The following is a 26,532-nucleotide window of genomic DNA, read 5'->3' as shown; positions in this document are numbered from 1 at the left end:
TTACGAAATGATGGTAAAAATATGGCAACAGCTCCAGTCAAAGTTACTCGTCAAGGCCCCTTTATGCTTAGAACGTCCATGTCACTGTGACGGTCCACTAGGGTGCGAGTGACCTAAATAACAACAGCCGTCATGGTGTGCTGACCCTTGCATCGGCAACCATGTGCCTCCAGATCATTGTGACCGTGTGGTCCGTGCCAATCAACAAGAAAACATGGGCTCATCTGAGGAACGCTTGTGTGCAGTGATTCGTGGCTACCTGCACCAATACTTTCCAAAATTACAAGCACACAGAGATATCTAAATGTGTGCAAATTCATGGCAACAAATCGGCCAAACCCTGAGCAAAGATGAAAGTCTGTGTAGGCGAAATGGGAATATCTGCGAGATCGATATGTAAAGGCAAAGAAACGAGAAACCCTGGGGGAAACTGCAACCAGACAGACCAGGGTGGGTATCCTCTCTGTGTGACCACATCTACAGCTGTCTGCGCCCGAGTACAAACAGGCCTTCAGTTGGATAAACGACAAATGAAAATCCTTTCTGACAGCAAGCGTAGCACCAGGTTTTGATCTTCTGGTTTTGACCTCAGCACCAATTTTTCCTGTTTCTTATTTCCCGGTCTTTTACTTCCATCCATCCATCCATTTTCTAACCCGCTGAATCCAAACACAGGGTCACGGGGGTCTGCTGGAGCCAATCCCAGCCAACACAGGGCACAAGGCAGGAACCAATCCCGGGCAGGGTGCCAACCCATCGCAGGACACACACAAACACACCAAGCACACACTAGGGCCAATTTAGAATCACCAATCCACCTAACCTGCATGTCTTTGGACTGTGGGAGGAAACCGGAGCGCCCGGAGGAAACCCACGCAGACACGGGGAGAACATGCAAACTCCACGCAGGGAGGACCCGGGAAGCGAACCCAGGTGCCCAGGTCTCCCAACTGCGAGGCAGCAGTGCTACCCACTGCGCCACCGTGCCGCCGTCTTTTACTTCACTCACAATAATTCCCAAAGACTCAACCCCAGCATTAAGACACGGTATTTGGTTTCTATGGAGTGCATCTCTGAAAATACCAAAATTAACACAAGTAACATGATGATATACACAGCGGCGCATCAGACACATCATATTCCGCGTTTATTGATTTCCTCAAAAAATTGTATGTGCGAGTATGTTTAGTTCTTGTGCTTTAGATTCCCTGGTTTGTGATTCTTACTACACTTGTTTGTATAGTATTTTGATAGCAGCAAATGACAGGACCAATCTCTGGCTTCGACTTTTTCTTTTTCTGGCAGATTTCACAATCCACCTTTCCAATGGTTTGATCACAGCCAGCATCCATACAACCTGCACTTCAGAACAGGTCATCCACTTATAGCTAAGCATGTTCAGGCCCGGTCATTACTTGAATGGTAGGCTATCTAGGAAAAGCTTGGGTTTCTACTGGAAGAGGTGTTGGTGAGGCCAGCACGCGGCGCTCACCCTGTGGTCTGTGTGTGGATCCCAATGCAGTGACGGAGACACTGGGCTGTAAAAATGATGCCGTCCTTTGGATGAGATGTAAAACTGAAGTGCTGACTCTCTGTGGTCATAAAAGATCCCTGGGCATCTTTCAAAAAGAGCAGGGTGTACTCCAATGTCCTGGCTAAATTCTGTCCCCTTAATCATCCCCTGTCCCTTATTGGCTAATTCCCTCCTTCCCTCTCACCCCTTCACCACCTAATAGCCAATGAGAGAGGTGAGCACACTGGTACAAGAATGGCTGCCATTGCATCATCCTGATACACACTGCTGGTTGGTTGAAGTGTTTCCCCAATGTATGTGTAAAGTACGTTAGAAAAATGCTGCACAAATGTAATTAATTAATAAATCTCGTAGCATATTGAAAAATGTTTTATTCCTGTTTTGTTTCATTGAAATTGTATTGTATTGTATTGTATTGTATTGTTTATGCAATGCAGTTGTATGCATTGTGTGCCTGTGACCATTCTGTCCATTGCATCATGGGAACGCTATTAAATATAGTGGCATTCACATGACAAATCACCCCTCAGTCGAGTAACACTCCTTGAACTTGAATGCTAGCAAAGGTAGTGTCAACTCACCGTAGTGTCAGGTCTCGTTTCTCGTCTTTTGATCTCATTTGAATGCCACTTTGTCCTCGTGTTTTGGTGGCCTTCTTGCTTGTCTTCCTTTGATTTTTGGTTTCACGTAACCATCTCCTGGTTACATTTTTCCTCAAGATCAGCATGTCAAAAATATCATAATGACCTGGTCTTTTATTTTTATTCATTTATTTATTTCACAGTGCTTATCGTACAGCTCCTTAAAATAATGGAGGTAGCATTTTGAGGGATTTGGAGGTCATAGGAATTTAATGGAAATTGAATTTCATTTCATTTCACATATTTTTGACATTGTTCATTTTGAAATACGTTTTCCCGAGCCGCCATTTTGTGTTGATTATCGACGCTGTTTGCTGTTGTTATTGCCGGGTGGCCAGGCTGTTGCTAGGCAAGACGTAACGTAATTACTGCGACAGTATAAAGGTCAGCGTCATAAACTCCTTCACCATCCGAGTTTGTGATTAATTCAAATCTTAAAACTCTAGCAGATTTGCTGTTACTCTGGCTTTGTGCTATTTTCTCTTCTTCAACTTTGATTTACATCTTGCGTTTTGGCTTAGGCTATGTGAAACACTCTGGGTTTTGACTCTCTCGATTTACGATTTTGTCTCACGTCCTGGCCACCATTTTATTTGATTCTCATCCTTCCGGTTTTGACCTTGGCTCATCATTACTATTATGGTCTCATCTCTCGGCTCGGGTGGCACGGTGGTAGCGCTGCTGCCTCGCAGTTAGGGCAGACCTGGGTTTGCATGTTCTCCTCGTGCCTGCATGGGTTTCCTCCTGGTGCTCCGGTTTCCTCCCACAGTCCAAAGACATGCAGGTTAGATGGATTGGCGATTCTAAATTGTCCCTAGTGTGTGCTTGGTGTGTGGGTGTGCGCCCTGCGGTGGGCTGGGACCCTGCCCAGGGTTTGTTTCCTGCCTTGTGCCCTGTGTTGGCTGGGATTGGCTCCAGCAGACCCCCGTGACCCTGTAGTTAGGATATAGTGGGTTGGATAATAGATGGATGGATCGCCCGGTTCCATCCTACTTAAACTGCTGCCGCCCTGGGCTGTCGTTACACACAACACACACACAGCGCCTTCAGAAAGGATTCAGGGCCCGTCACTTTTGTTATGTTGCGTTTAAATTCATTTTTTAACTCATCAAGCAATACTCTCTACCCCAGAGTGTTAAAACGACAATGGGATTTTAGGAATTTTGGCATTTTATTAAAAATAAAAAACTGAAAACTCACATTCACATATTGCAATGACACTTGAAATTTGGCTCAGGTGCCTCCCAATATGTAGATTGTGGTGGACAGCCAGGACGCCCTGACTATGTAAGGACCAGGGTGGAGAGTATTTCCAAGACAGTTTCTTCCCCGGAGCAACAAAGGACAGTCTCCTTGATTTCCAGCGGGGCCACGAGTCATGAGCATAGAAGCTCAACCCTGTTGAAGCCCATGGCCACCAACAGGAGGCGCATGGATGTTTTCAGGGCCCTATTTGGCACATTTCCGCCACACCTGGAAGTGCTACTGGAACAAGCTCGTTGGGCACCTGGAGTCCTTCTGGGTGCCCTATAAAAAGGGGCCAGTCGCCAGAAGTCATCTGCCAGAGTCGCGAGGAAGAAGACAAAGCCTGTAGGGAGGACTGAAGGCAACAGCAAAAACACCGTGCTTGCCTTGTATGCTGTGGAAGGCAACTGTGTAAATAAATCATGTGCTGTGTGAACTAGAATTAGTGTCCTGCCTGCCTGTGTCGGGGTTGGGGTAGCTGTACGCGCCTGGGTATCACAAGATCTTGGTTGAGAGGTTGCTATACCTTATTTGGAGTCCCCCTGTGGTCAAGTCATTTGATTGGACCGATTAGAACAGGCACCCACCTCTCTATAGAAGGTCCCACAGTTGAGCAAAAAACTAAGCCATGAGGTCAAAGGAATTGCCTGCAGAGCTTAGAGACAGGATGGTGTCGAGACGCAGGTCTGGGGAAGAATGCAGCAAAATGTCTACAGCATTGAAGATTCCCAAAAGCACAGCTGACTTTATAATTCTTAAACAGAATAAGTTTGGAACATCCACAACTCTTCCTGGATTTGTTTGTCTGGCCAAACTGAGCAATGGAGGAAGAAGGGTCTTGGAAAGAGAGATGACCAAAAACCTGATGGTTACTCTGGGTGAGCTTCAGAGAATCTGTGTAGAGATCGGAGAAACTTCCAGAAGGGCAACCATCACTACCACAGTTCACCAATCTGGGCTTTATAGCAGAGTGGCCAGACGACACATGAAATTCTGCCTGGAGTTTGCAAAAAAGGCATCTAAAGGACTCTCAGACTGTGACAAACAAGATTCCCTGGTCTGATGAAATCAAGATTGAACTGTTTGGCATCACATCTGGAGGAAATCAGACAGCACTCATCACCTGCACAATACCATTCCAACAATGAAGCATGGTGGTGGCAGAATCATGGTACAGGGTTGGGAACTAGGAGACTAGTCAGGGTTGAGGGAAAGCTGAAACGGACCAAAGTACAGAGATATCCCTAATGAAAACCTACTCCTGAGGGACCTCAGACTGGGTCCAAGGTTCACCTTCCAACAAGACAATGAAACTAGGCATGAAGCAAAGACAACACAGGAGTGGTTTGGGGACAACTCTGGGAATGTCCTTCAGTCGTTCAGCCAGAACCCAAGCAAACTTCTCTGGAGAGACCTGAAATTAGCTCTCTTCCAGTGGTCTCCATCCAAACTAGACAGAGCTTCAGAAGATCTGCTGAGAAGAATGACAGAAGATCCCCAAATCCAAGTGTGCAAAGCTTGTTGCGTCATATGCAAGAAGACTGCAGGATGGAATCACTGCCACAACTAACTACTGAGTAATGGGTCTGAATTTATTTTTAATAAATTTGCAGTAGTATGGAAATGTACTGTGTTAGCCATTATGGATGCAATGAGAAGTCAAGAAAAATTATACCTTTTACTGGCTAAGTGAAACGATTACAATTGAGACAACTGAGGCCCCTTCCAACACAATTCAGTTTTCACTTTTTCATTCTAGGGTATTGAGTTTTGCTTGATCAGGGAAAAAATTTGGATGCGAGCATCAGTAGGCTTTGCACCTTAGGAAACAAGTTACCCGAACTATTCATTAACATTGCAGTAATTATTTACCACTCTGATGCTGATCTCTCTGATCATAAAATAGGTCATTACGATAGCAATTGACGAGAAGAATTCATAATTAATTGCAGAATTACGACATTTGAGGGTCCATCTAGAGTGCCTCTTTCTATCACACAATTTGGCTCAAAAACTAATCAGCACATCATCATCTCATAACAGGCTTAAGTTTCGAGTTTGGTATTTTTCCGTCCAGCTGTTTTAGCTCTAGACCATCCTCAAGAAATTGACACACTCCAATCATCAAGATATCGATGTTTTCGGTATTAGGGTCCCTAAAACATCGAGATCTGTAGAAAACCAGAGATTGTCAATTTTTGACAAATCTAAAGCTTTCACTCCTCCCGCACATATGACAGGTTATGGTGGGGGAGGGTGCAAAGCAAAAATAAATGATATTAGCATAGGGCTGAAACATAACAAAATATATAAACAGTGAAGCGGTCTGAATATTTCCTGAAGGCGCTATATCTTAGGTGCGTTACATGGAGTCACTGCACATTTAACAGCATTAGTAACTACAGGGAGATAAAACTGATGAGCCACAGCATGAAGTTATGGGAAAGAGTAGTGGAAGGTCGGTTAGGAAGGGAGGTGATGATTAGTGAGCACCAGAATGGTTTCATGCCAAGAATGAGCACCACAGATGTGATGTTTGCTCCTGAGGGTGTTGATGGAGAAGTTTAGAGAAGGCCAGAAGGAGTTGCATTGCGTCTTTGTGGACCTGGAGAAAGCATATGACAGGGTGCCTCGAGAGGAGCTGTCGTATTGTATGAGGAAGTCGGGAGTGGTTGAGAAGTACGTAAGAGTTGTACAGGATATGTACGAGGGAAGTGTGACAGTGGTGAGGTCTGCGGTAGGAGTGACGGATGCATTCAAGTTGGAGGTGGGATTACATCAGGGATTGGCTCTGAGCCCTTTCTTATTTGCAATGGTGATGGACAGGTTGACAGACGAGATTAGACAGGAGTCCCTGTGGACTATGATGTTTGCTGATGACATTGTGATCTGTAGCGATAGTAGGGAGCAGGTTGAGGAGACACTGGAGAGGTGGAGATATGCTCTAGAGAGGAGAGGAATGAAGGGCAGTAGGAACAAGACAGAATACATGTGTGTGAATGAGAGGGAGGTCAGTGCAATGGTGAGGATGCAGGGAGTAGAGTTGGTGAAGGTGGATTAGTTTAAATACTTGGGATCAACAGTACAGAGTAATGGGGATTGTGGAAGAGAGGTGAAAAAGAGAGTGCAGGCAAGGTGGAGTGGGTGGAGAAGAGTGTCAGGAGTAATTTGTGACAGACGGGTATCAGCAAGAATGAAAGGGAAGGTCTACAGGACGGTAGTGAGACCAGCTATGTTATATGGGTTGGATACGGTGTCACTGACCAGAAAGCAGGAGCCAGAGCTGGAGGTGGCAGAGTTAAAGATGCTAAGATTTGCATTGGGTGTGATGAGGATGGATAGGATTAGAAATGAGTACATTAGAGGGTCAGCTCAAGTTGGACGGTTGGGAGACAAAGTCAGAGAGGCGAGATTGCGTTGGTTTGGACATGTGCAGAGGAGAGATGCTGGGTATATTGGGAGAAGGATGCTAAGGATAGAGCTGCCAGGAAAGAGGAAAAGAGGAAGGCCTAAGAGGAGGTTTATGGATGTGGTGAGAGAGGACATGCAGGTGATGGGTGTAACAGAGCAAGATGACGAGGACAGAAAGATATGGAACAAGATGATCCGCTGTGGTAATCCCTAATGGGTGCAGCCGAAAGAAGAAGAAGTAGATTTTTTTTAAAATGAATATCAACCAACGATACCAGGCACTCCACTACAGACAAGGACAAGAATGTGGTCACTGGTCAGAAACTACTGCATTTTCAGCTTGCCAACAGTTTGACATTTACAGGGTCCTGCCACAGAAGGAGAATTCACACTGCATGGGCGACATCCAACTTGAAGACAGCCAAGCAACAGTGACACAGCCCACTTTACTCAATTCACACAGTCAGATTGATGGCTTAAATTTCCTGGCATTTCTGATCACCCAGCCTTGTGGTGTTAGTGATGTACGAGTCAGAGATCCACAAGCTGAAACACTCACACAGCCACGGATAAACAAAAAAAGCCCCCCTTCCCCCCCAATGCGTTCCCAGTCCCAATTTCACAAAGAACAGAAGCGATGAGAACTCTCTCCCAAGGGGGCCTAGTCACTAATCACAGCACCCCCCCCCTTGAGACACAAAGGATTTCCAGTGCCAGACTTTTCTCAGTGCACCCCCCCCCTCCCACCCCATTCTGCTTACTCATATGGAAAATGACAATGCTGGAAGGATGAAGGAGATGTCCATGTGGGTTTTAGCCCAGATTCTCTTAAATGGCACAAGAAGTGGCACAAGAAATCTAGAAGCCACAGTTTTGGGAGGACTATGAAAATGGAAATGACATCCTCCAAGTAGAAAGCATAAAAAAGAACAAAAACGCTCCTCGGTGTTGGAATAGTGGGATTCAGAAGTCAAAAACAAGGCTAGTCAGTATGGCTCTCTGGGTATGAGCAGTCCCGCCACACTTCTCCCTCAGAAGATGCTGGGGTCTTTGATGCTACAGATCTAGGCCACAGGAACACAGCCCTGACCCCACAGCCTCCTCTCCCCACTCACACAATGTAGATTTGTGTCCATTGCGTCCACTGTAAATGACTTCTCACCTGTAGACAGAAGGTGGAGCCAAGGGTCTAATTTGCTGCCAGGCCCACCATGACATCCTGTTGGCTCTTATATCTTTATTCTTAATTCGATGTAGTGTTCTATTCACTGTGAAGATAAATGAGCCCCGGCAGGGGTTCTTGTTTGGAAAGGGGGGCCTAAATGCCTATGCGCCTGCTTTTGAACTGTGGTTAATAAAGCTGAAAGGTCACAATGGTAATGATTTAAGATGCAGCCATCTGTAACTCAAGAGACCATACGTCTGGCAAGTGAAAGCCACCGGGAGGAAACATGGCCCCTGCAACCCATGAGCTCAGTATTGATTGCACTGCAAACTAGTAAAGATGTCTCAACAAACAACAGATTCCCAGAAAGCCCACCCCCACCCCCTTTTTAGTGGACCACTGAAACCAAATAAAACCACCTTCTTTCTTTTGAGCCACTTCAACCTAAAGAGTCCCGTGCTCAGCAGATGTCAGTAACCCAGCTTAGCCACCCTCCATTTTAGCAGGCAGATGAAAATCAGTCAAGGTCCCTTCTAAGTGGGCAACACTTCCTTACAAGTACCAAAAAAATCCAACATGTCTTAAAACTCACGGGCAACACAAACCAAACAAAAGTAGACCTCAGCCCTGTTGAATCCCAGACAACAGAAGCCCAACCGGAAGGATCCCTACTGAACGGGTGCCAAACTCTTCAGTCTCACAGGCCTGAGAAACCCAGCCAGACCAACCCTCAGAAGGTGCCCTTCAACCCAGGGTGCAGTGGGAGCTCTGTTTGCACCTCAGCAGGTGACAGAAACTCAAACGTCTTCTCTGCTTGATGTGCTCCAGAAACTCATGAATGGCTCACAAAACCAATCTGCAGCTTCTTCTTCTTCTTTCTCTTCATCTTTTCCCATGTTTACATAGAGTCGATGTTCCTAATCAGGCTTCTCCATTTAGCTTGATCCTGCACCGTTTTCCTTCAAATCTTTATCCATCCTCCTCTACTTCGGCCTTCCTTGCTTTTGCTTCTCCTGTACTTCCATTCCCCTCACTCGTTATATCTCCTCATCACATGTCCATACCACTTCAACCTCCTTTCCTGTTCTTTCTTAGATTTCTCTCCTTTTCTTGTACCTCTGATTGTCTCATTTCTTATTTTGTCCTCTTTTGTAACTTCACAGGTCCATCTCAACATTCCCATTTCTACCTCATCTAACTTCTTTCTCGTTGACTTACATTAACTGCCCATGTCTCAATTCCAAATGTCATTGCTGCTCTTACCACTGTCTTAACCTTCACCTTGGTTCTTCGATCACACGATACTCCCAACATCTTCTTCTAATGGTTACATCCACACTGCACTCTATGGGTTATCTTTGTATCTATCTCTCCATCTTGGGCTACCACATCCTAGATATGTAAAGTTGTGCACTCTGTTTTAATAGCTCTCTCTGGAGGTTAACTCCTCAATCCTGATCACCATTAGACCTCAGAAATACTGTCTTCTTTTTACTGATCTTCAATTCTCTCTTTTCCAAACTCCTTCTCCATTCTTCCAACTTCCTTTCCACTTACTCCTGTCTGGTACTACACAACCCAATGTAATCAGACACCAGAAATTAATTTTCAACCTTCGGTCTACAGGGTACTGGGTGAGCTTCCCTTCACGGTTGGCATATCAAACCCCCCCAAAAAAAGACCCAGCAGGAAACCCAACAAAACCAGATCTCCAGAGTGTGAAGTCAGCAAAACATGTTCTCTCATTAAGGACGGCAGAAATCCGACAAGCCTTTTCATCCCTAGCATGCTAATCGATAAGCTTTTCCCCCAACTTCTTCGCTTGGATAAAGGATTTCCTCACTGGCCGTCCACAAACTGTTAGAATTGACCCCAACTGCTCCTCCACCCTCACACTTAGCACCAGCTCCCCTCAGGGCTGTGTACTGAGCCCACTTCTCTATGTCCTTTACACTTATAACTGTACATCTAATTACTGCCGCAACACTATCATCTGGTTCGCTGATGATTCCACAGTGGTAGGCCTCATAACCGGTGACAATGAGTCAGCATACAGGAACAAGGAGTCACAGGTGCTCCAGGAACAAACTTTCAGTCAACACCTGCAAAACTAAAGAGATGGTCATTGACTTCAGGGGGCACAGAGCACAACCAGCCCCTCTATGCAGAGGGTCACCTCTGTTAAGTTCCCGAGAACTTACATACAGTATCTGAGGACCTGTCCTGGCCTGCAAACACTCTGGGCGGTTCTCAAAAAATCCCAGCAGCAACTGCATTTCCTGAGACTCTTCTGGAAAGTGGAAATGAAGGGGAAGCTGCTGCTGACCTTCTACTGCTCAACCACCCTGAACGTTTTAGCATACTGCGTCTCAACATGATATGCTGGCCGAACAGCAGCAGACAGGAAATCCACAGTAGAGAAGATCACTGGCTGTTCTCTGCCCACCCTGGAAAATGCCACCAGTGCCTCTGCAGAGCCATAAAAATCATTACAGATCCTTCCCATCCTGGCCACTCACTGTTCATGTTACTGCCCACCCAGGCAGGTGGTACAAGAGCAATAAGAGTAGAACAAAAATACTCACAGATAGCGTCTATCCTTGGGCCATCAGAATTTTAAATTCTAAAAACTCGAAGAACTGTTTGAATTTTTTTTCCTCGTATGTACGATGATTACTTTAGTGGATAATAATTTCCATCCCTTATCTGTGAATTTATTTGTCGTAACATGTGTGCTTTTATATAATTTGTTTGTCATTGTTTGTTGTCCTTGCACCATTTACAGACGTAGCTTTTAGAATTTCATGGTACAATGACAACGAAGGCCTTCCCAATGAGCCACAGAAAGCCAACAAGCTCTATCTTCATTAAGGACCAGAAGCCCATCTTAGACAGGCCCTATAGCAGGCCTCACTTCCTACGGAACAGCAGAAATCCACTGCTAACAATCCCTCCATCTTTAGCTTGAAACTAGAAGCACATTCGAACCACTCCCGTAATGGGCAGCCGAAGCTCAGCAAGGTTCACTTCCTAATGGGCAGCAGAAATGCAATCAAACTTACAGCCTCAAGAGTCGAAGAAAAGCAACACGTCTGACACTTGGGCCTTCTTAGTGCCCATGACTAGCTGGCTGAAAAAACCCACAAAGTTCTTCTGGTCAGTGTTGTCCCAGCAAGGCTCCTGACTGAATCCTAGAAATGAATCTGCTAGGAAAGTAATCAGGCACATCACATGATGACCAACCACCCCTGCCTTTTCTACTTCAACTGGGTGATGCCCCCTATAAATCAGAAAGTTTAACCCAAATTAAACAAGATTGGCACCTCCGGGAGAAACTTTGGAATGATACGCGTGGCAGCATAACTCAAGAGAGTTCCCATCACAACCGCTTCTCCCACTTTGACCCGAGGCCCTCCCACCACCAGCTCCATTTCTCCTTTAGACAGCCTGACTCCTTAATATTTTACTCACCTCATGCGCAATCTTCTTCACACATTCTGGTACAAAATGCCAAGGTGATACAGAACGGAATTGGCAGAGCTTTGAAAATGAGTACTTTCTGGTTAGTGCAAACATAAACTGGCATCTGTAAAAGATTCTATCGTGCGTTGAGTGTGTTGGTGGGGGGGCGGGGGGGGTCTTTATACTGAACACGGTGCCTACAATCACAGTGGGGCTTTGCTGAAAAAGGAGAGAGGGGTAGGGAATCTGAAATGTGCCAACCGAGAAATGTAAGCAAAGAAGCTGGCAAACCCATCATTAGCAGGAGGAAGCAGGGGAACATCTAATAAGATGCTGTGCAAGTAAGCAGAGCTTTTGAAAAAGTGTATTTACAAATAATAAGAGACCACCCAGGAGACATCTAAATATAAAAAAATTCAAGGCATATACAATTACATGCCAGCTTGTGTCAATGGCATGACTATACCTCTGCCAGCGGGGCAACACACTATTCCTTCTAACATACCAGACCAGCACTGAAGTTCCAGTAGAGAAGTCCCACAGTCTCGGTCATAGGTGCCCTGACAAAAGGCTCTGCCTCGTTCACAGCATCCATCCAAGTGGTCTATGTCACCCGCCCACTGTTAATTGAAGACAGCTTGCAGATGGATCACATAAGGTGTTGGGGTGGGATTGGGGCATCTCATTTACCTAGTGAATGAAGTGATCCTTTAGTAATGGAGACTGCCAAGACATGACCCTGAGAACTGTGGGATACAAAGACGTGCAGCGGTCCAGGAAATAGACTGAGCTTCAAAGTGCGGAGTCAGGCTCTACGTGCCCCAGAATCGATGTGACAGCTCCCAGTGCAGCTTCAGCAAATTAGCAAACGTAAATCTGAGCAAAGATGAGCAACGTTCCCATGGGGTCTTGATGGTGCAGACCACCAGAGCATGGAAGGATTTGTTTCAGTGATCCAGTCCTGTGGGGGGTGTGCACCTTAGCCTAGCCTTTGCTGACATAATCTCTACTGGCGGACACCCAGGGGAGAAGCTTCTCGGTCCGTCCGTGTCAGGGACACATACGTCCATCTGGGTTTCTCATTAGCTTGATGGATAAACTGGAGGCCCCTGAGAGGGTCCAGTCCTCCTGAGGTACACATAGCTCCTCCCAAAATAAGTAAATACTAGAAATGAGCCCAGTGCATATCAACCCAACCCCCCGACTTGATCTCCTACTGTTGTTCAGGTGCCAGGCCCCCTTCAGAAGCGCCAGCAGTGATGTGGTCATCTGTCTCAGTCCTCTCAGACAGATCACTTAGGGGTCAATGGGACAGGTTAAAGGTTCCAGGAGGACCAGGAGTGCACAACAGCTGTCCCTCAATGAAAAGTGAAGAGGCGAGCGGACCAAACCCCCCTATGACCCCCCCCCCCCCCCCCCACCCCAGACGACAACAGCCACAAAAAATGAAAAGGTGCCTCCCTTGAAGAATTAATCCCGTGGGCCTCAGCGCGCTCAAAGGAGGCGGCTGACACGAGTCTAGACTCGGCCGGCTGACGCTTTGTTCTCGTCGCCGCAACGCAGGTGCTCCTCGGGGGCCCCAGTGCACAATTAATACTCGGCTCCCTTCCTCATTGTGCGGCTCGCAGCAAAAGCTGACAACCATACATGAGATTAGATATCGACCTGATTGCATTTGTGCAGGTCAATCACTGTGTGCTACACATCCGCCCGAGTGTGAGACACACTCAGTGAGAGAGGCAGTGGACACTTGTGTTTGTGTGTGTATGTGGCACAAAATGAAAACCGAGGACTGTGCACATAACACAAAAAAAACAAAAAAAACTGGAATATACGTGTGTACTTGTATCATGGTGGAGACCAGCAACAACAGTGTGTGTGAGTGTGTGCGGGAGTGAGACGGGCACAAACAGTGACCAGAACCTGGCGTGCGTAAGCAGGTTGATGGCACATGGTGGACTGCCACTCGTGACTTTGTGTGTAGTAGACAACTTGAGGTGTGTGTGTATGTATATACAAGAAGGATGAAACCCCTGTGGTGTGCGCCACAAACAGAAGCACAACCAATGTGACACAGAAAGAGTGTGTGTGACGTGAAGTGAGACGGCTGTGGCGGGCATTTGTGTTTGCCCTTTACACTGAGACAGATGTGGTGCAGTGTGTGTTTCCGTGTCAAAAAAAGAGATTCCATGCTCTGTGAGTGTGTTGCTTTTCTGTCTTTCATAGACAATCTACAGCACAGATGTCGAACTCCGGTCCTCGAGGGCCGCAGTGGCTGCATGTTTTCATTCTAACCATCTTCTTCATTAGTGAGCCATTTTTACTGCTAATTAACTTCTTTTGCTTTAGTTTTAATTAACTCGACTCAGGCCCCTTAGTTGTCTCTTTTTCCTTAATTTGTAGCCAAACAATAATGAGACAAACAAGCCACCATATGACCAGCTCACCTGTGTCTATCACAGAATATCTGAAAATAAAGAAAGGTAAAGGTCTCAGTAAGGTTGGTCTCTCAGGTCACCAAAACATTTTGACGGTGTTCTTAGAAAAAACAGAAAAATCAACAAATTTGGAAACATCTGCTGTAGCAGAATGAGAGCAGCAACAAGCCATTGAATTAAATAACGGGCTTAATTAACAGCAAGAATCAGTCTCATTAATAGACGGTTTGGAGTGAAATTGGTTGGAGTTTGAAATCCCAGTTTAGCTGGTCATCTGTTGGCTCGTTTCACGTCTCATTTCTGTTTGACTGCCATTTAATGAAGAAACAAATCAATTCAGAGGACCGAATCCTTAAAAACAGGGCTATTGAAATGAAGGGAAAAGGAGTTAATTAGCAGTGAAAACTACTCACTGATTAGGAAAAGGATTAGAATGAAAACCTGTAGCCACTGCGGCCCTCCAGGCCTGGAGTTTGACACCCCTGATCTACAGTGTCTGATTGGAGAATGGGGGGTGGGGGGGTGTGAGTGAGGCAGGTGTGCTTCTGTGCAAGTTTACACAAAAGATGGCCTTGTGTGTGCATGTCAGAGTGCTGATGGCACAGGGGGTCTCATACTTGTGCATCTTAAGCCAAAGTCACATTACACGACTTGTGATCGGAGGGGATGTCAAACTTGATGACTGCAGCTGCTCATCTCATTGCCCATGAACACTCACCGGCCACTTTATTAGGTACACCTGTTCAACTGCTTGTTGATGCAAATATTGAATCAGCCAATCACACGGTAGCAACTCAATGCATTTCAGCCTGCAGAAATTGATGAGACGACCCACTGAAGTTCAAACTGAGCATCAGAATGGGGAGGAAAGTTGACTGAAGTGACTTTGAACGAGGCCTGGTTGTTGGTGCCAGACAGTCTGGTCTGAGTATTACAGAAACTGCTAATCTACTGGGTGTTTCATGCACAATCAGAGAATGGTCTGAAAAAGGGAAAATATCCAGTGAGTGGCAGTTCTCTGGGCCCTCTTAATGCCAGAGGTTAGGGTTAGGGTTACAGTCAGAAGAGAAGGGCAGACTTGTTCAAGCTGTTAGAAAGACAATAGTAACTCACATAATCACTCGTTACAACAGAGGTGTGAAGAAGAGCATCTCTGAACACACAACACGTCAAACCTTGAAGCACGTGGGCTATAACAGTAGGAGACCCCACCTGGTGCCACTCCTGAATTGACAAATGAGGCCACAGTTCGCATGGGCTCACCAAAATTGGACAAAAGAAGATTGCAAAAACATTGCCTGGTCTGACGAGTCTCGATTTCTGCTGTGACATTCGGATGGTAGGATCAGAATTTCGCATCAACAACATGAAAGCATGGATCCATCCTGCTTTGTATCAACGGTTCAGGCTGCTGGTGATGGTGTAATGGTGTGGGGGATATCTTCTTGGCACACTTTGGGCCCCTTAGTACCAACTAAATGCCACAGCCTACCTGAGTATTGTTGTTGACTATTAAGACCACAGTGTACTCATCTTCTGATAACTCCTTCCAGCAGGATAACACATCATGTCACAAAGCTCAGATCATCTCTGGTTTCTTGGACATGACAATGAGTTCACTAGTCTCAAATGGCATCCACAGCCACCAGATCTCGATCCAATAGAGCACCTTTGGGATGTGGTGGAACAGGAGATTCACATCATGGATGTCCAGCTGACAATTCTGCAGCAACTGTGTGATGCTATCATGTAAATATGGATGACAATCCATGAGGAATGTTTCCAGCACCTGGTTGAATCAACGCCATGAAGAAATACAGCAGCTCTGAAGGCAAAAGGGGGTCCAACTGAGCACTAGCATGGTGTACCTAATAAAGTGGCCCGTGAGTGTACGTCAGATTATACAACTAGTTATCTCAGGGTAAATTAAATTAAGACAACTGCATGATGACTTTCCAGCACAGTTTCACATTTCCCTTTTTCTGATAGTTAATAAAGCGCTGATGCCCATGCAAAGGGTTTACAGTTACGGCGAGGTCAGCTTCAGTCTCTGCCCCATCTTTTTTGTCTCATTTCCATTTTGTTGTGGTACCTAAAGCACGAGACATCAGTATGATGGATGAGATCCCTGGCAATACAACTTTTGAAATGAATAAATGATCAGCACATTTAAGTTTTCGGGTGGGGTGCTTGTAGTGTGGCGGAGCGGCTCCAGAGGCAGATATAAGAGTCGTTGATCCCGTATTCACGTACACGAGTGCAGGATTGACCTGTTCCCTCGTTAGCAGCCAAGTCGTGATTGCACACCTGGGTCCCACAGGATTTTAAAAGGAAGCCGAAGCACAAGAGTGAGGAGGTACAAGGATGATAACAATGACAGAAAAGATACGAGAGGTGGGAGGTTAAAAACATAAAAGTAAAGCAGGGCAGAAGAGGAGCCGGTGCTACAGGACTGAAGGAAGTCAGTCACGTGTGGAACCAAAAGTAGCGTCTTAGCCTGTACTTGAGGGGTAGAAGTCACTCCGCTTGAACAGTTCTGGAGAGCTGGAGCCACCATGCGCTCGTGAAGGCTTCCGCAGACGTTGAGGGAATGATGGTGGCAGTAGGAGCCAGGATCGGTTTGGCGTCCTGCAGAATGGTGAGGGACTGGCAGTTAGGAGACCCGAGTCAGGATTTAAAGTTTGACTGTGCTTCTCGGAAGGTCATCTCCTCGGGCTGTAGGGTCCCATTTGGGGTAAGCAGAGGAGAGATTGAGCACCGAGGCCTGTCATTTTAAAGGAAGGATAATTTTCTGATCTTGATTCTAATGAATTATTTATTGCTCAGTTTTGGACTTTTTCACCTTCACTTTGCACCTTGTTTTTATTGAAGCACATCGTTTTTTGCAGCTTTTGGGTTTCTGAACCCACGACTGCTTGTAAATAAAAGCACATTTACGCCTGTCTTTGCTGACCAAGTGTGACCTTATCTGTTGTTCCAGTTGCCAGGGATTGTGGGGCCAACCCAGACCATCACGATCTGTTCATGTGGTCCAACACTTATTCTTCGCCACTGTATTCTACGCTTCCAGCTGGGCGCTCATTGCCTATCAGCTCTCACACGCACACAAGCCCACCATTACGACTAAAGACAAAATTGATTTTGTCAGGGTGAGTTGCAGACAGGTGGGACTGATTCACTGGGGGATGTCAGACTACATGACTGCTGGCCACAGGAATGCAACGTGACTGCCTCTGACTCACTAGAATGATGCAAATGAAGCCTGCAACCCAAAAAGTCATGTAATGTGACATGTCCTTATGATGGGAGACCACCAGTGTTGTGTGTGCACCTGAATGACACGCACAAGAAGACTGGTGTGGGAAACAGCGTGTGTGTCATTTTACACCAAAAGAGGTGGGCTCTCCTGGATGTACAGTGCATCCGGAAAGTATTCACAGCGCATCACCTTTTCCACATTTTGTTATGTTACAGCCTTATTCCAAAATGGATTAAATTCATTTTTTTCCTCAGAATTCTACACACAACACCCCATAATGACAACGTGAAAAAAGTTTACTTGAGATTTTTGCAAATTTATTAAAAATAAAATGAGAAATCCCATGTACATAAGTATTCACAGCCTTTGCCATGAAGCTCAAAATTGAGCTCAGGTGCATCCTGTTTCCCCTGATCATCCTTGAGATGTTTCTGCAGCTTAATTGGAGTCCACCTTGTGGTAAATTCAGTTCACTGGACATGATTTGGAAAGGCACACACCTGTCTATATAAGGTCCCACAGTTGACAGTTCAAGTCAGAGCACAAACCAAGCATGAAGTCAAAGGAATTGTCTGTAGACCTCCGAGACAGGATTGTCTTGAGGCACAAATCTGGGGAAGGTTACAGAAACATTTCTGCTGCTTTGAAGGTCCCAATGAGCACAGTGGCCTCCATCATCCGTAAGTGGAAGAAATTCGAAACCACCAGGACTCTTCCTAGAGCTGGCCGGCCATCTAAACTGAGCGATCGGGGGAGAAGGGCCTTAAACAGGGAGGTGACCAAGAACCAGATGATCACTCTGTCAGAGCTCCAGAGGTCCTCTGTGGAGAGAGGAGAACCTTCCAGAAGGACAACCATCTCTGCAGCAATCCACCAATCAGGCCTGTATGGTAGAGTGGCCAGACAGAAGCCACTCCTTAGTAAAAGGCACATGGCAGCCCACCTGGAGTTTGCCAAAAGGCACCTGAAGGACTCTCAGACCATGAGAAAGAAAATTCTCTGGTCTGATGAGACAAAGATTGAACTCTTTGGTGTGAATTCCAGGCATCACGTTTGGAGGAAACCTGGCACCATCCCTACAGTGAAGCATGGTGGTGGCAGCATCATGTTGTGGGGATGTTTTTCAGTGGCAGGGACTGGGAGACTAGTCAGGATAAAGGGAAAGATGACTGCAGCAATGTACAGAGACATCCTGAATGAAAACCTGCTCCAGAGCGCTCTTGACCTCAGACTGGGGCGACGGTTCATCTTTCAGCAGGACAACAACCCTAAGCACACAGCCAAGATATCAAAGGAGTGGCTTCAGGACAACTCTGTGAATGTCCTTGAGTGGCCCAGCCAGAGCCCAGACTTGAATCCGATTGAACATCTCTGGAGAGATCTTAAAATGGCTGTGCCACTGACGCTTCTCATCCAACCTGATGGAGCTTGAGAGGTGCTGCAAAGAGGAATGGGCGAAACTGGCCAAGAATAGATGTGCCAAGCTTGTGGCATCATATTCAAAAAGACTTGAGCCTGTAATTGCTGCCAAAGGGGCATCGACAAAGTATTGAGCAAAGGCTGTGAATACTTATGTACATGTGCTTTCTCAGATTTTTTATTTTTAATAAATTTGCAAAAACCTCAAGTAAACTTTTTTCATGTTGTCATTATGGGGTGTTGTGTGTAGAATTCTGAGGAAAAAAATGAATTTAATCCATTTTGGAATAAGGCTGTAACATAACAAAATGTGGAAAAAGTGATGCACTGTGAATACTTTCTGGATGCACTGTATGTATGCAATGCAGTACTTGGTGTGGAAATGTGTCACAAAGGAGACACAGCCCAGTGTGTGTGTGTGTGTGTGTGTGTCACAGGCAGGTGTGAACTGAAAGGAGATGTGCAAGTATGGGAGACAGTGGAGGAAGGAGTCTAGTGAGTGTCACAGAAATAGATGACAGTCAAGAGTGGCTGTGTGTGTGACAGAAGAAAGCTGGGGCAGGGTGTGTGTGCAACGAGTGCATGTGTGAGATGGAGAGAGGTGGCAGAGGTGTGCACGTGTAGGTGTCACCTGGTAAGAGTTAAGGGAGAGACGTGGCACCAGTGCACACAAATTACAAAGCTCTCCATCAGTTCCACTTCCTGAGAGCAGGCAGCAGAGGAGTACAACGGAAGTCCCATTTAGAAGGGTCCGTGTGCGCCGAGAATGGTGCCGGCTCGTCTCAGACTGGCGTCACTGGCGAGGCAGGGCAGAGCATCTGGGAAAAGGAAGGTGGAGCAAACGTGATGAGACTTGCGCTTCTGGCCTGAAAATGGATTTTTTTTTTCTTCTTTTTTTTTCCCTTAGGACGAGGACAGTAGCGTCTTGTGCACACGTTTTACAAGTGCAGACCCCTGAAAGCTCACCACCAGCGGTGCCTGATTGGCGGAGTGGTTCCCTGAGCCCTGTACTACATTCCACCTCTCCCCCCCCCCCTCAAGCTTCCCATAGAGACAACTCCTCTTCAGAAATAAAGGATTTGGCTCCCGCGTTAAAACACTGATGAGGAGAGACAGGACAAGGAGGGAGCTGAGGGGGGTCCCGTCACACAGCTAACCTCAGTCTGTCCCACAAAGCCGGGGTCGTAGGGTCACGATCACCCACATTCCAAGCAAAAACAGGGAAACGACAGCCGGGTTGAGAAAACTCTGAGCTAAGTGAGATAAAAAAAAAGGAGGCACGCGCATCAAATGACATACCTGGTCGAAGAGGGCTTTCCAGTACTGCTGAGGAAAGCAGGAGAGAAAAAGAGAAAGGCAGAGAGAGATGAGAATGAGCTGCGCTAGCACTCCACGTGCCCACAGTCACTATCTATAGTATAAGGTAGGGGGGGCATTGACCAGTTAGTGTACCCCAACAAATCCAATGCACTGCTGAGTCACTAACTTGTACAGAACGAGGTGCGGCTGTCTTCACTTTATTTGTGTTGGCTGATACTACAGAGCTGCTCTTAGTTTATGTGACGCGGCTGAGCTAAAGACCAAAGCCTATAGTATATGACCTTTGATTACAATAAATGGACCCCCCCCCCCCAAAGAAAGATAAATCAAGGACTGAGAGAAACAAAGGAGCCCCAGCTGGGACGGGAGAGCCTTGCCGGATTATTTTATTATCTGCAGTCCTTCAGCTGCTCCCAAAATATTCCCATCTATCTCAAGTAAACAGCAGCACAGATGGAGAGGGGAAAGCAAGAAAAGCGAGATGAGAAAAGCCCACGTGGTTAGGCAGAAATGAGGAAGAATGAGTTTCACTGGGGCGGCAATGGAAAAAAAAACAAAACAAAAAAAAGGCTGAAAGGCGCTATATGGAGCAAGTGACAAGGTTGCGACTCACGTCCTCGGAGGCCACCGGCTGCACGTCCTCGCTGGCCAGAACCTCGATCTCCTCACCCTCGGCGTTGGCCGCCACTGCTGGAGAGGGGCTCGAGTGGGGCTGTCGCGCCCCCGGGTTCATCCTCAGACTCGCGTGCACTTCGCTGGGTTCCAGACGTCCATCCTGCGTGTCCAGTGTGACCACTGATTCAGATCGTTCAAATCACGGCGGCTTCGACCGGAGCGCTGGCTGCCGAACTCATCACCGCAGTCGTAAAGAAGGGCACCCCAGCCATCAGATTTCAGGACAGCTCCGCACGTGTTCGGGGAGGGGGGGGGGGGGGGTGTTGAGGGGACCCCCTCGCGCCTTTCGGGACAGGCCGGGGCTCTACGAGCTCAACCGGCGGTTCATCTTCTCAAAGTTCCGCGCGTTCAGGCGTCCCGAGTCAAGAGCATCTGCAAGCAAATCCGAATTCGGCGCGTTCACTTGCTGCGTATCCCATGAAGCGGGGGTGGGCTAGGCTGGGATGAGGGTTGTGTGTGGGGGGGTGGGGGGGGGGGGTATCTGTAGTTCTCCTCACTGAACGCGACGCCGAGTCAGCGCGCGACCGCCTGTCGGGACGGCCGGAAAGTTTGCGGAGCTGCGGCTAGCGGCTGCCGCCGCGATGACATCTCTGCCGAGGACTGGTCGATTTCACGTGTGCTCCCTCCTGTCGCTGCCTCTGACGCGGTTCCCCGACCTCTGGCGGCGACGCAGGACCTCCCCTTCATCCCCCCCCCCCCCCCACCCCACCCCCTTTTACCAGCTGCGCACTACGCTCCCACAAAAAAAAAAAAAAAAGAAAAGGATGACGTCATGGGACCCGCTACAAGGACACAGGGTGTCTGCCGGGCGGGATCGGCTCCGGTCCGCCAGTTCTCAGGCAGGTGACCTGAAACTGCCGGCTGTGTTGGACTTGCAAAGTCACCTTCCTCTTCACGCTTGAAAGGGGCTATATGACCTTCATTCAACGCCCCCATTCTTCTCCCCGGGGAATCCAACCCCCCATGTCAAACCTGCCTGCCAGTTAAGGTGCATGTAACTCAGACACCGCCCTCCTTATAATAATAATACATTTTATTCATATAGCGCCTTCCCATGCTCAAGGCACTTCACAGAGCTTAAGATAGAACGGCAGGGTATACGGTACTGTATATGGCATTGTACAAACCAGATAAATAAATAAAGAAGATTAAGACAGTAAATTCAGAGAAAAAGAAAAACCTAACAGACAACATAATTGATGGTCTAGCACACACACACAGGTCCTTAGTCAATGATGTCAGGGATTGTACTCAGTTGCCCCCAGTGCCCACCCCACCCTCCTCCAACAGTCTGTGCTAAGCACTGTCTCGCAATCTGCTGCCTATGCCCCCCATACTTTATCCAGTTTTCATGATAATAATCTCATATATTGTAAATTGATCAAAAAGCGGTAATCAGCTGTTTTTTGTGTGAAAGAGGGAACGGATATTCTGCTGCTGATGCCATGTGTTTGACCCACTTGTCTCCAAGGCCCCCTCCCCCAATTGGACTAATTATCCCACCGTGTCCCCATATGTGTGTCACTTTGTATCTCTGCAGTAATGTTATGCATTGTCAGTTAATCAAACAGAAGAAATTTATTGGCACAATTTTGCCAAAATATCTTGAGAACCCCCACCACTGCATTGGGAGGTCTCCGCAGAGTCAGAATTCACTTTATTGGCCAGATATATTAACATGAGCTAGGAAATTGGCTAATAGAATTGACGCAGCATACAAGGGCAACACAAAACACAAAAAGAGAAAATGGAATAAAGTAAAATAAAATATGAAGAGAAAAAACAAGTCCGAGGTGTGCAGGTATTCATAGAAACTGAGTTGAAACGCAGACCCGTGTTCAAGAAGTGTCTGTGAATTTAACTCTAAGTGATGTTGTTAGGTTTTGTCAAACTGGAAATTGTAACTTGCTTGCATTTTGCTTTGCACTTTCACTTGTGATGATCAGTTTTGTCCCCTTGTCCTGCCACACATGTTCCCAAACAGTCCCCAGACTGATGTTACTCGATTAGGTTGAGTCTGCTAAGCAAATAAATCTAAATGGGTAGTCAGAAAAGTTGCATGTGGGGGGAAAAACTGTTTAGGTGACATTTTGTTTTAGCTTTCACAGCACAAAGGTGTCTATCAAAGGGAGACTTTGGAACAGGTGGAGCCCGGAGTGAGTGAGATCAGCAGGGAAATTCACGGCACGCGTCCTTATGGGCTCATATAGGACTTGAACTGGTGGTGAGCGACAGCCTATGATTTTTCACAGGCTGTGCTGATACTCTGCAGATTGTCCATAGCCTGAGCAGAGACAGCAGCACCAAACCAGACAATTACAGATGAGGTCAGAATGATGTCATGTAGGCCTACTCTCAAACAGTCAACAGAAAAACATCAATGATTCAGTCATAATCATACAGTGCACTCAAGAAGGATTCAGACTCCTTCCTGTTCTACACATTTTGTTATGTATGCTAAAATCGTTTCAATTAATTTTTTTCCTCTCATCAAGCAGTACTCAATAACCTAGAATGACAAAGCAAAAACTAAGATTTTAAAAAATGCATGCAAATCCACTTTAAGAAAAGGATAAATGATATGCCTCTGTCATTCCAACAAATAGCACATCAAAAACTTTTCTACTAATAAAATGTGTTTAATTTGTCATTCCAACAGATGGCTCATCACAAACCTTAACACTGCTTTTACAAATCTCATTCCAAATGGCATATAACAGAGACAAATGCATTGCATTTATCATTCCAACAGATGGTGCATCACAACCATTAACACTGCTTTTACAAATCCCATTTCAAATGGCATGTAACAGAGACAAATGCATTGCATTTATCATTCCAACAGATGGCTCATCACAAACCTTAACACTGCTTTTACAAATTCCATTTTAAATAGCATGTAACAGAGACAAATGCATTGCATTTATCATTCCAACAGATGGTGCATCACAACCATTAACACTGTTTTTACAAAACCCATTCCAAATGGCATATAACAGAGACAAATGCATTGCATTTATCATTCCAACATGTGCTTCACAAACATTAACACTGCTTTTGCAAATTCTATTCCAAATGGCACACAACAGAGACAATGTATGGCACTTTCATTCCAACAGATGGCACAGCACAAATTTTTATACTGCTTTTACAAATCTCATTCCAAATGGCATATAACAGAGACAAATGCATTGCATTTATCATTCCAACAGATGGTGTATCACAAACATTAACACTGTTTTTACAAATCCCATTTCAAATGGCATGTAACAGAGACAAATGCATTGCATTTATCATTCCAACAGATGGCTCATCACAAACCTTAACACTGCTTTTACAAATTCCATTTTAAATAGCATGTAACAGAGACAAATGGATTGCATTTATCATTCCAACAGATGGTGCATCACAACCATTAACACTGTTTTTACAAAACCCATTCCAAATGGCATATAACAGAGACAAATGCATTGCATTTATCATTCCAACATGTGCTTCACAAACATTAACACTGCTTTTGCAAATTCTATTCCAAATGGCATACAACAGAGACAATGTATGGCACTATCATTCCAACAGATGGCACAGCACAAATTTTAATACTGCTTTTTCAAGTCCCATACAAACTGGCATATAACAGAGACAAATGTATAGCTTTTATCATTCCAAAAGATGACACATCTTTAACACTGCTCTTACAAATCCCATTCCAAATGGCATACAACAGAGACAAATGTATTGCATTTATCATTCCACCAGATGGTGCATCATAAATATTTGTAGTAATGCATTTTATTACGACAAATGTTTGTGATGTGCCATCTGTTGGAACAACAAAGGCAATGCATATTAGTATTACATTAATTGCAAAATACATTCCAGTGGATTATGCACTGCAAATGTTAACACTGAGGTCTATGTTGATTATTTACATTTTAACCCGTCTTAGATGGGCAACACAGCTAATAAGTTAAAAATAAAAAAACAAATATCCCATTGACACAAGTACTCAGACCCTTTATTCTTTGAAGCCCCTTTGGCAGCAACCCTGCAGTGATCTTGGGTATGACCCAACAAGTTTTGCACACCTGGATTTAGGGATTTTCTGGAATTCTGCCACTTTGATGGATTGGATGGAGACCGTCGGCTTCGCCAGAAATGTTCATGTGGGTTCACGTCCGAGCTGTGGTTGGGCAACTCAAAGATATTCACAGAGTGTTGCCTTTGTTTTGTACTTAGGGTCATTGTCCTGTAGGAAGGGAAACCTTTGGCCCAGTCTGAGGGCCAGAGGTCTCTATAGTAGGTTTTCATTTAAGATTTCTCTGTTCTTTGGGCCGTTCAGCTTTCCCTCAACCCTGAATAGCCTCCTAGTTACCCAGCCCCACAGGAGGATGCTGCCACCACCACCTCACTTCACTGTTGGAGGGGTATTGCACAGGTGATGAGCAGAGTCTGGCTTTCTCCACACATGATGTTCAGAATTGAAGCCAAAAAGTCAGATCTTTGTTCCAGAGCAGACTCTTATTTCTCACAGTCAGAGAGTGCCATTTTGCAAACTTCAAGCTGGTATCCACGTGTCTTTCACAGAGGAGAGGCTTCCATCTGGCCCACTCTGCCATAAAGGCCAGATCAGTAGAGTGCGGCAATGAGTTTCCCAAAACCTTCACACAAGTTTCCTGGAGCTCAGTCAGAGTGGCCATTGCGTTCTTGATCACCCCATCTTACCATGGTCCTTCTTCCCTAGCTCTTGGTAGAGTAGTGGTTGTACTAAACGTCTTTCATTTAAGAATTATGAAGGTGACAGTGCTCTTGGAAACCTTCAGTGCTGTGGAAATTTTTGTAGCCTCCCTCAGATCGACACAATCCTGTCACTAAGCTCTACAGGCAATTCCTTCGACGTCACAGCTTGGCTTTTGTTCAGCTGTGGAACCTTCAGGGCCATCTTAACGTGTGGGCACAATGGGCACTGGCCAGGAGTCCCATGAGCAGAGGGGCTCACAATGTTTCTGATGCATATGTATGTTCTGTCTTGCTATCAAAATAGGGGTTCCAGTGCACTACTATGCCCTGGGGGTTTATGATGCTGGTAAGATGGCACTGAGCAGGTGTGTGGGCCTTTCATTATCACATACGGTCAATTGAACTGACCACAGGTGAACCCCAGTGTCAATTTATTTTTTTGTAGCTCATGTAACCCAACTCCAAGTTTACCAAAGTGCCTTACAATAAAAACAAAAACACACAAATTTATCTCCCTATTATATTAAAAACGTTTTACGTCCTGTCTGTTATTCGGCCTTGACCACGCCCCTCCACACGGCTCGCCCAATCATTACTCCCCACTGTGCTCGTCCTCTCTCCGCCCCACCCCGTGAAACTCTCAGTGCTAACTCGCCCTTCAACGTAGTCGGTGGCAAGGCAGGAAAGCAAATGACCTATTCAAGGATGTCGAATTTTAAATCGCGATAGAAAAGGAGCGGCAAGAGCTGACGAAGGACGTTGAAAAAAAAGAAAATGAAGAAAAAAGAGCTGCAGATAATAAAAATCAAGAACAAAGAGAATCGTCCAATAAACGAAAAAGAGAAAAATATTCAGAACAATTTGTGAACAGACATGCAAAAAAGTAACGTTTATAGAATGAAAGTTAGAGCATAAAGGCGTTAATGTAACTTTATTTTTAATTTACTTTTTATAACGCTTTACTTTTTTACACCTACGTTTACTTTTTACTTCGTTTTATTGTAATGGTATTTAAAATAGACAGTTGTAGTGAAACACTAGAGTAACTGATTTCGTATTTATAATAACTAAGGACCAAAACCGTCTTCCTCCCGCACTCCGCACCAGTGGCGTATAGCTAGCTTGCTGAAGGCCCCTGTGCAGCGCCCTGAGGTGGGCTCCTCCTGTCTAGCATAACGGTTAGTAATCTTAGGGGCCGGCTGGGCAGTGGTGTCACGCTGGTG

At 45.8% G+C, this 26,532-nt stretch overlaps 1 protein-coding gene across 4 annotated transcripts in view; it reads right to left on the bottom strand.

Moving 5' to 3' along the window:
• The window catches only part of rhbdl3 (rhomboid, veinlet-like 3 (Drosophila)), a 70,086-nt gene extending 48,785 nt beyond the window's left edge, over nucleotides 1–21,301 (bottom strand). For 2 of the 4 annotated variants that reach the window (XM_051936297.1, XM_051936299.1), the window contains exons 1-2: nucleotides 20,508–21,301; nucleotides 19,874–19,900 (exon numbers count right to left, since the gene is read on the bottom strand). In XM_051936297.1, the coding sequence (XP_051792257.1) occupies nucleotides 19,874–19,900; nucleotides 20,508–20,627 (147 nt within the window). In that variant the 5' untranslated portion in view covers nucleotides 20,628–21,301. The remainder of the gene's footprint in view (nucleotides 1–19,873; nucleotides 19,901–20,507) is intronic. The other 2 variants (XM_051936298.1, XM_028818870.2) reach the window with 2 other exon arrangements.
• Between the last annotated feature and the right edge of the window lie 5,231 nt (nucleotides 21,302–26,532).

This window comes from Erpetoichthys calabaricus, chromosome 14 (assembly GCF_900747795.2).
Source record: "Erpetoichthys calabaricus chromosome 14, fErpCal1.3, whole genome shotgun sequence".
Taxonomy (NCBI): Eukaryota; Metazoa; Chordata; class Cladistia; order Polypteriformes; family Polypteridae; genus Erpetoichthys; species Erpetoichthys calabaricus.
Note: the sequence above shows the minus strand (reverse complement) of the source record. Positions and strands in the feature narration are given on the sequence as shown.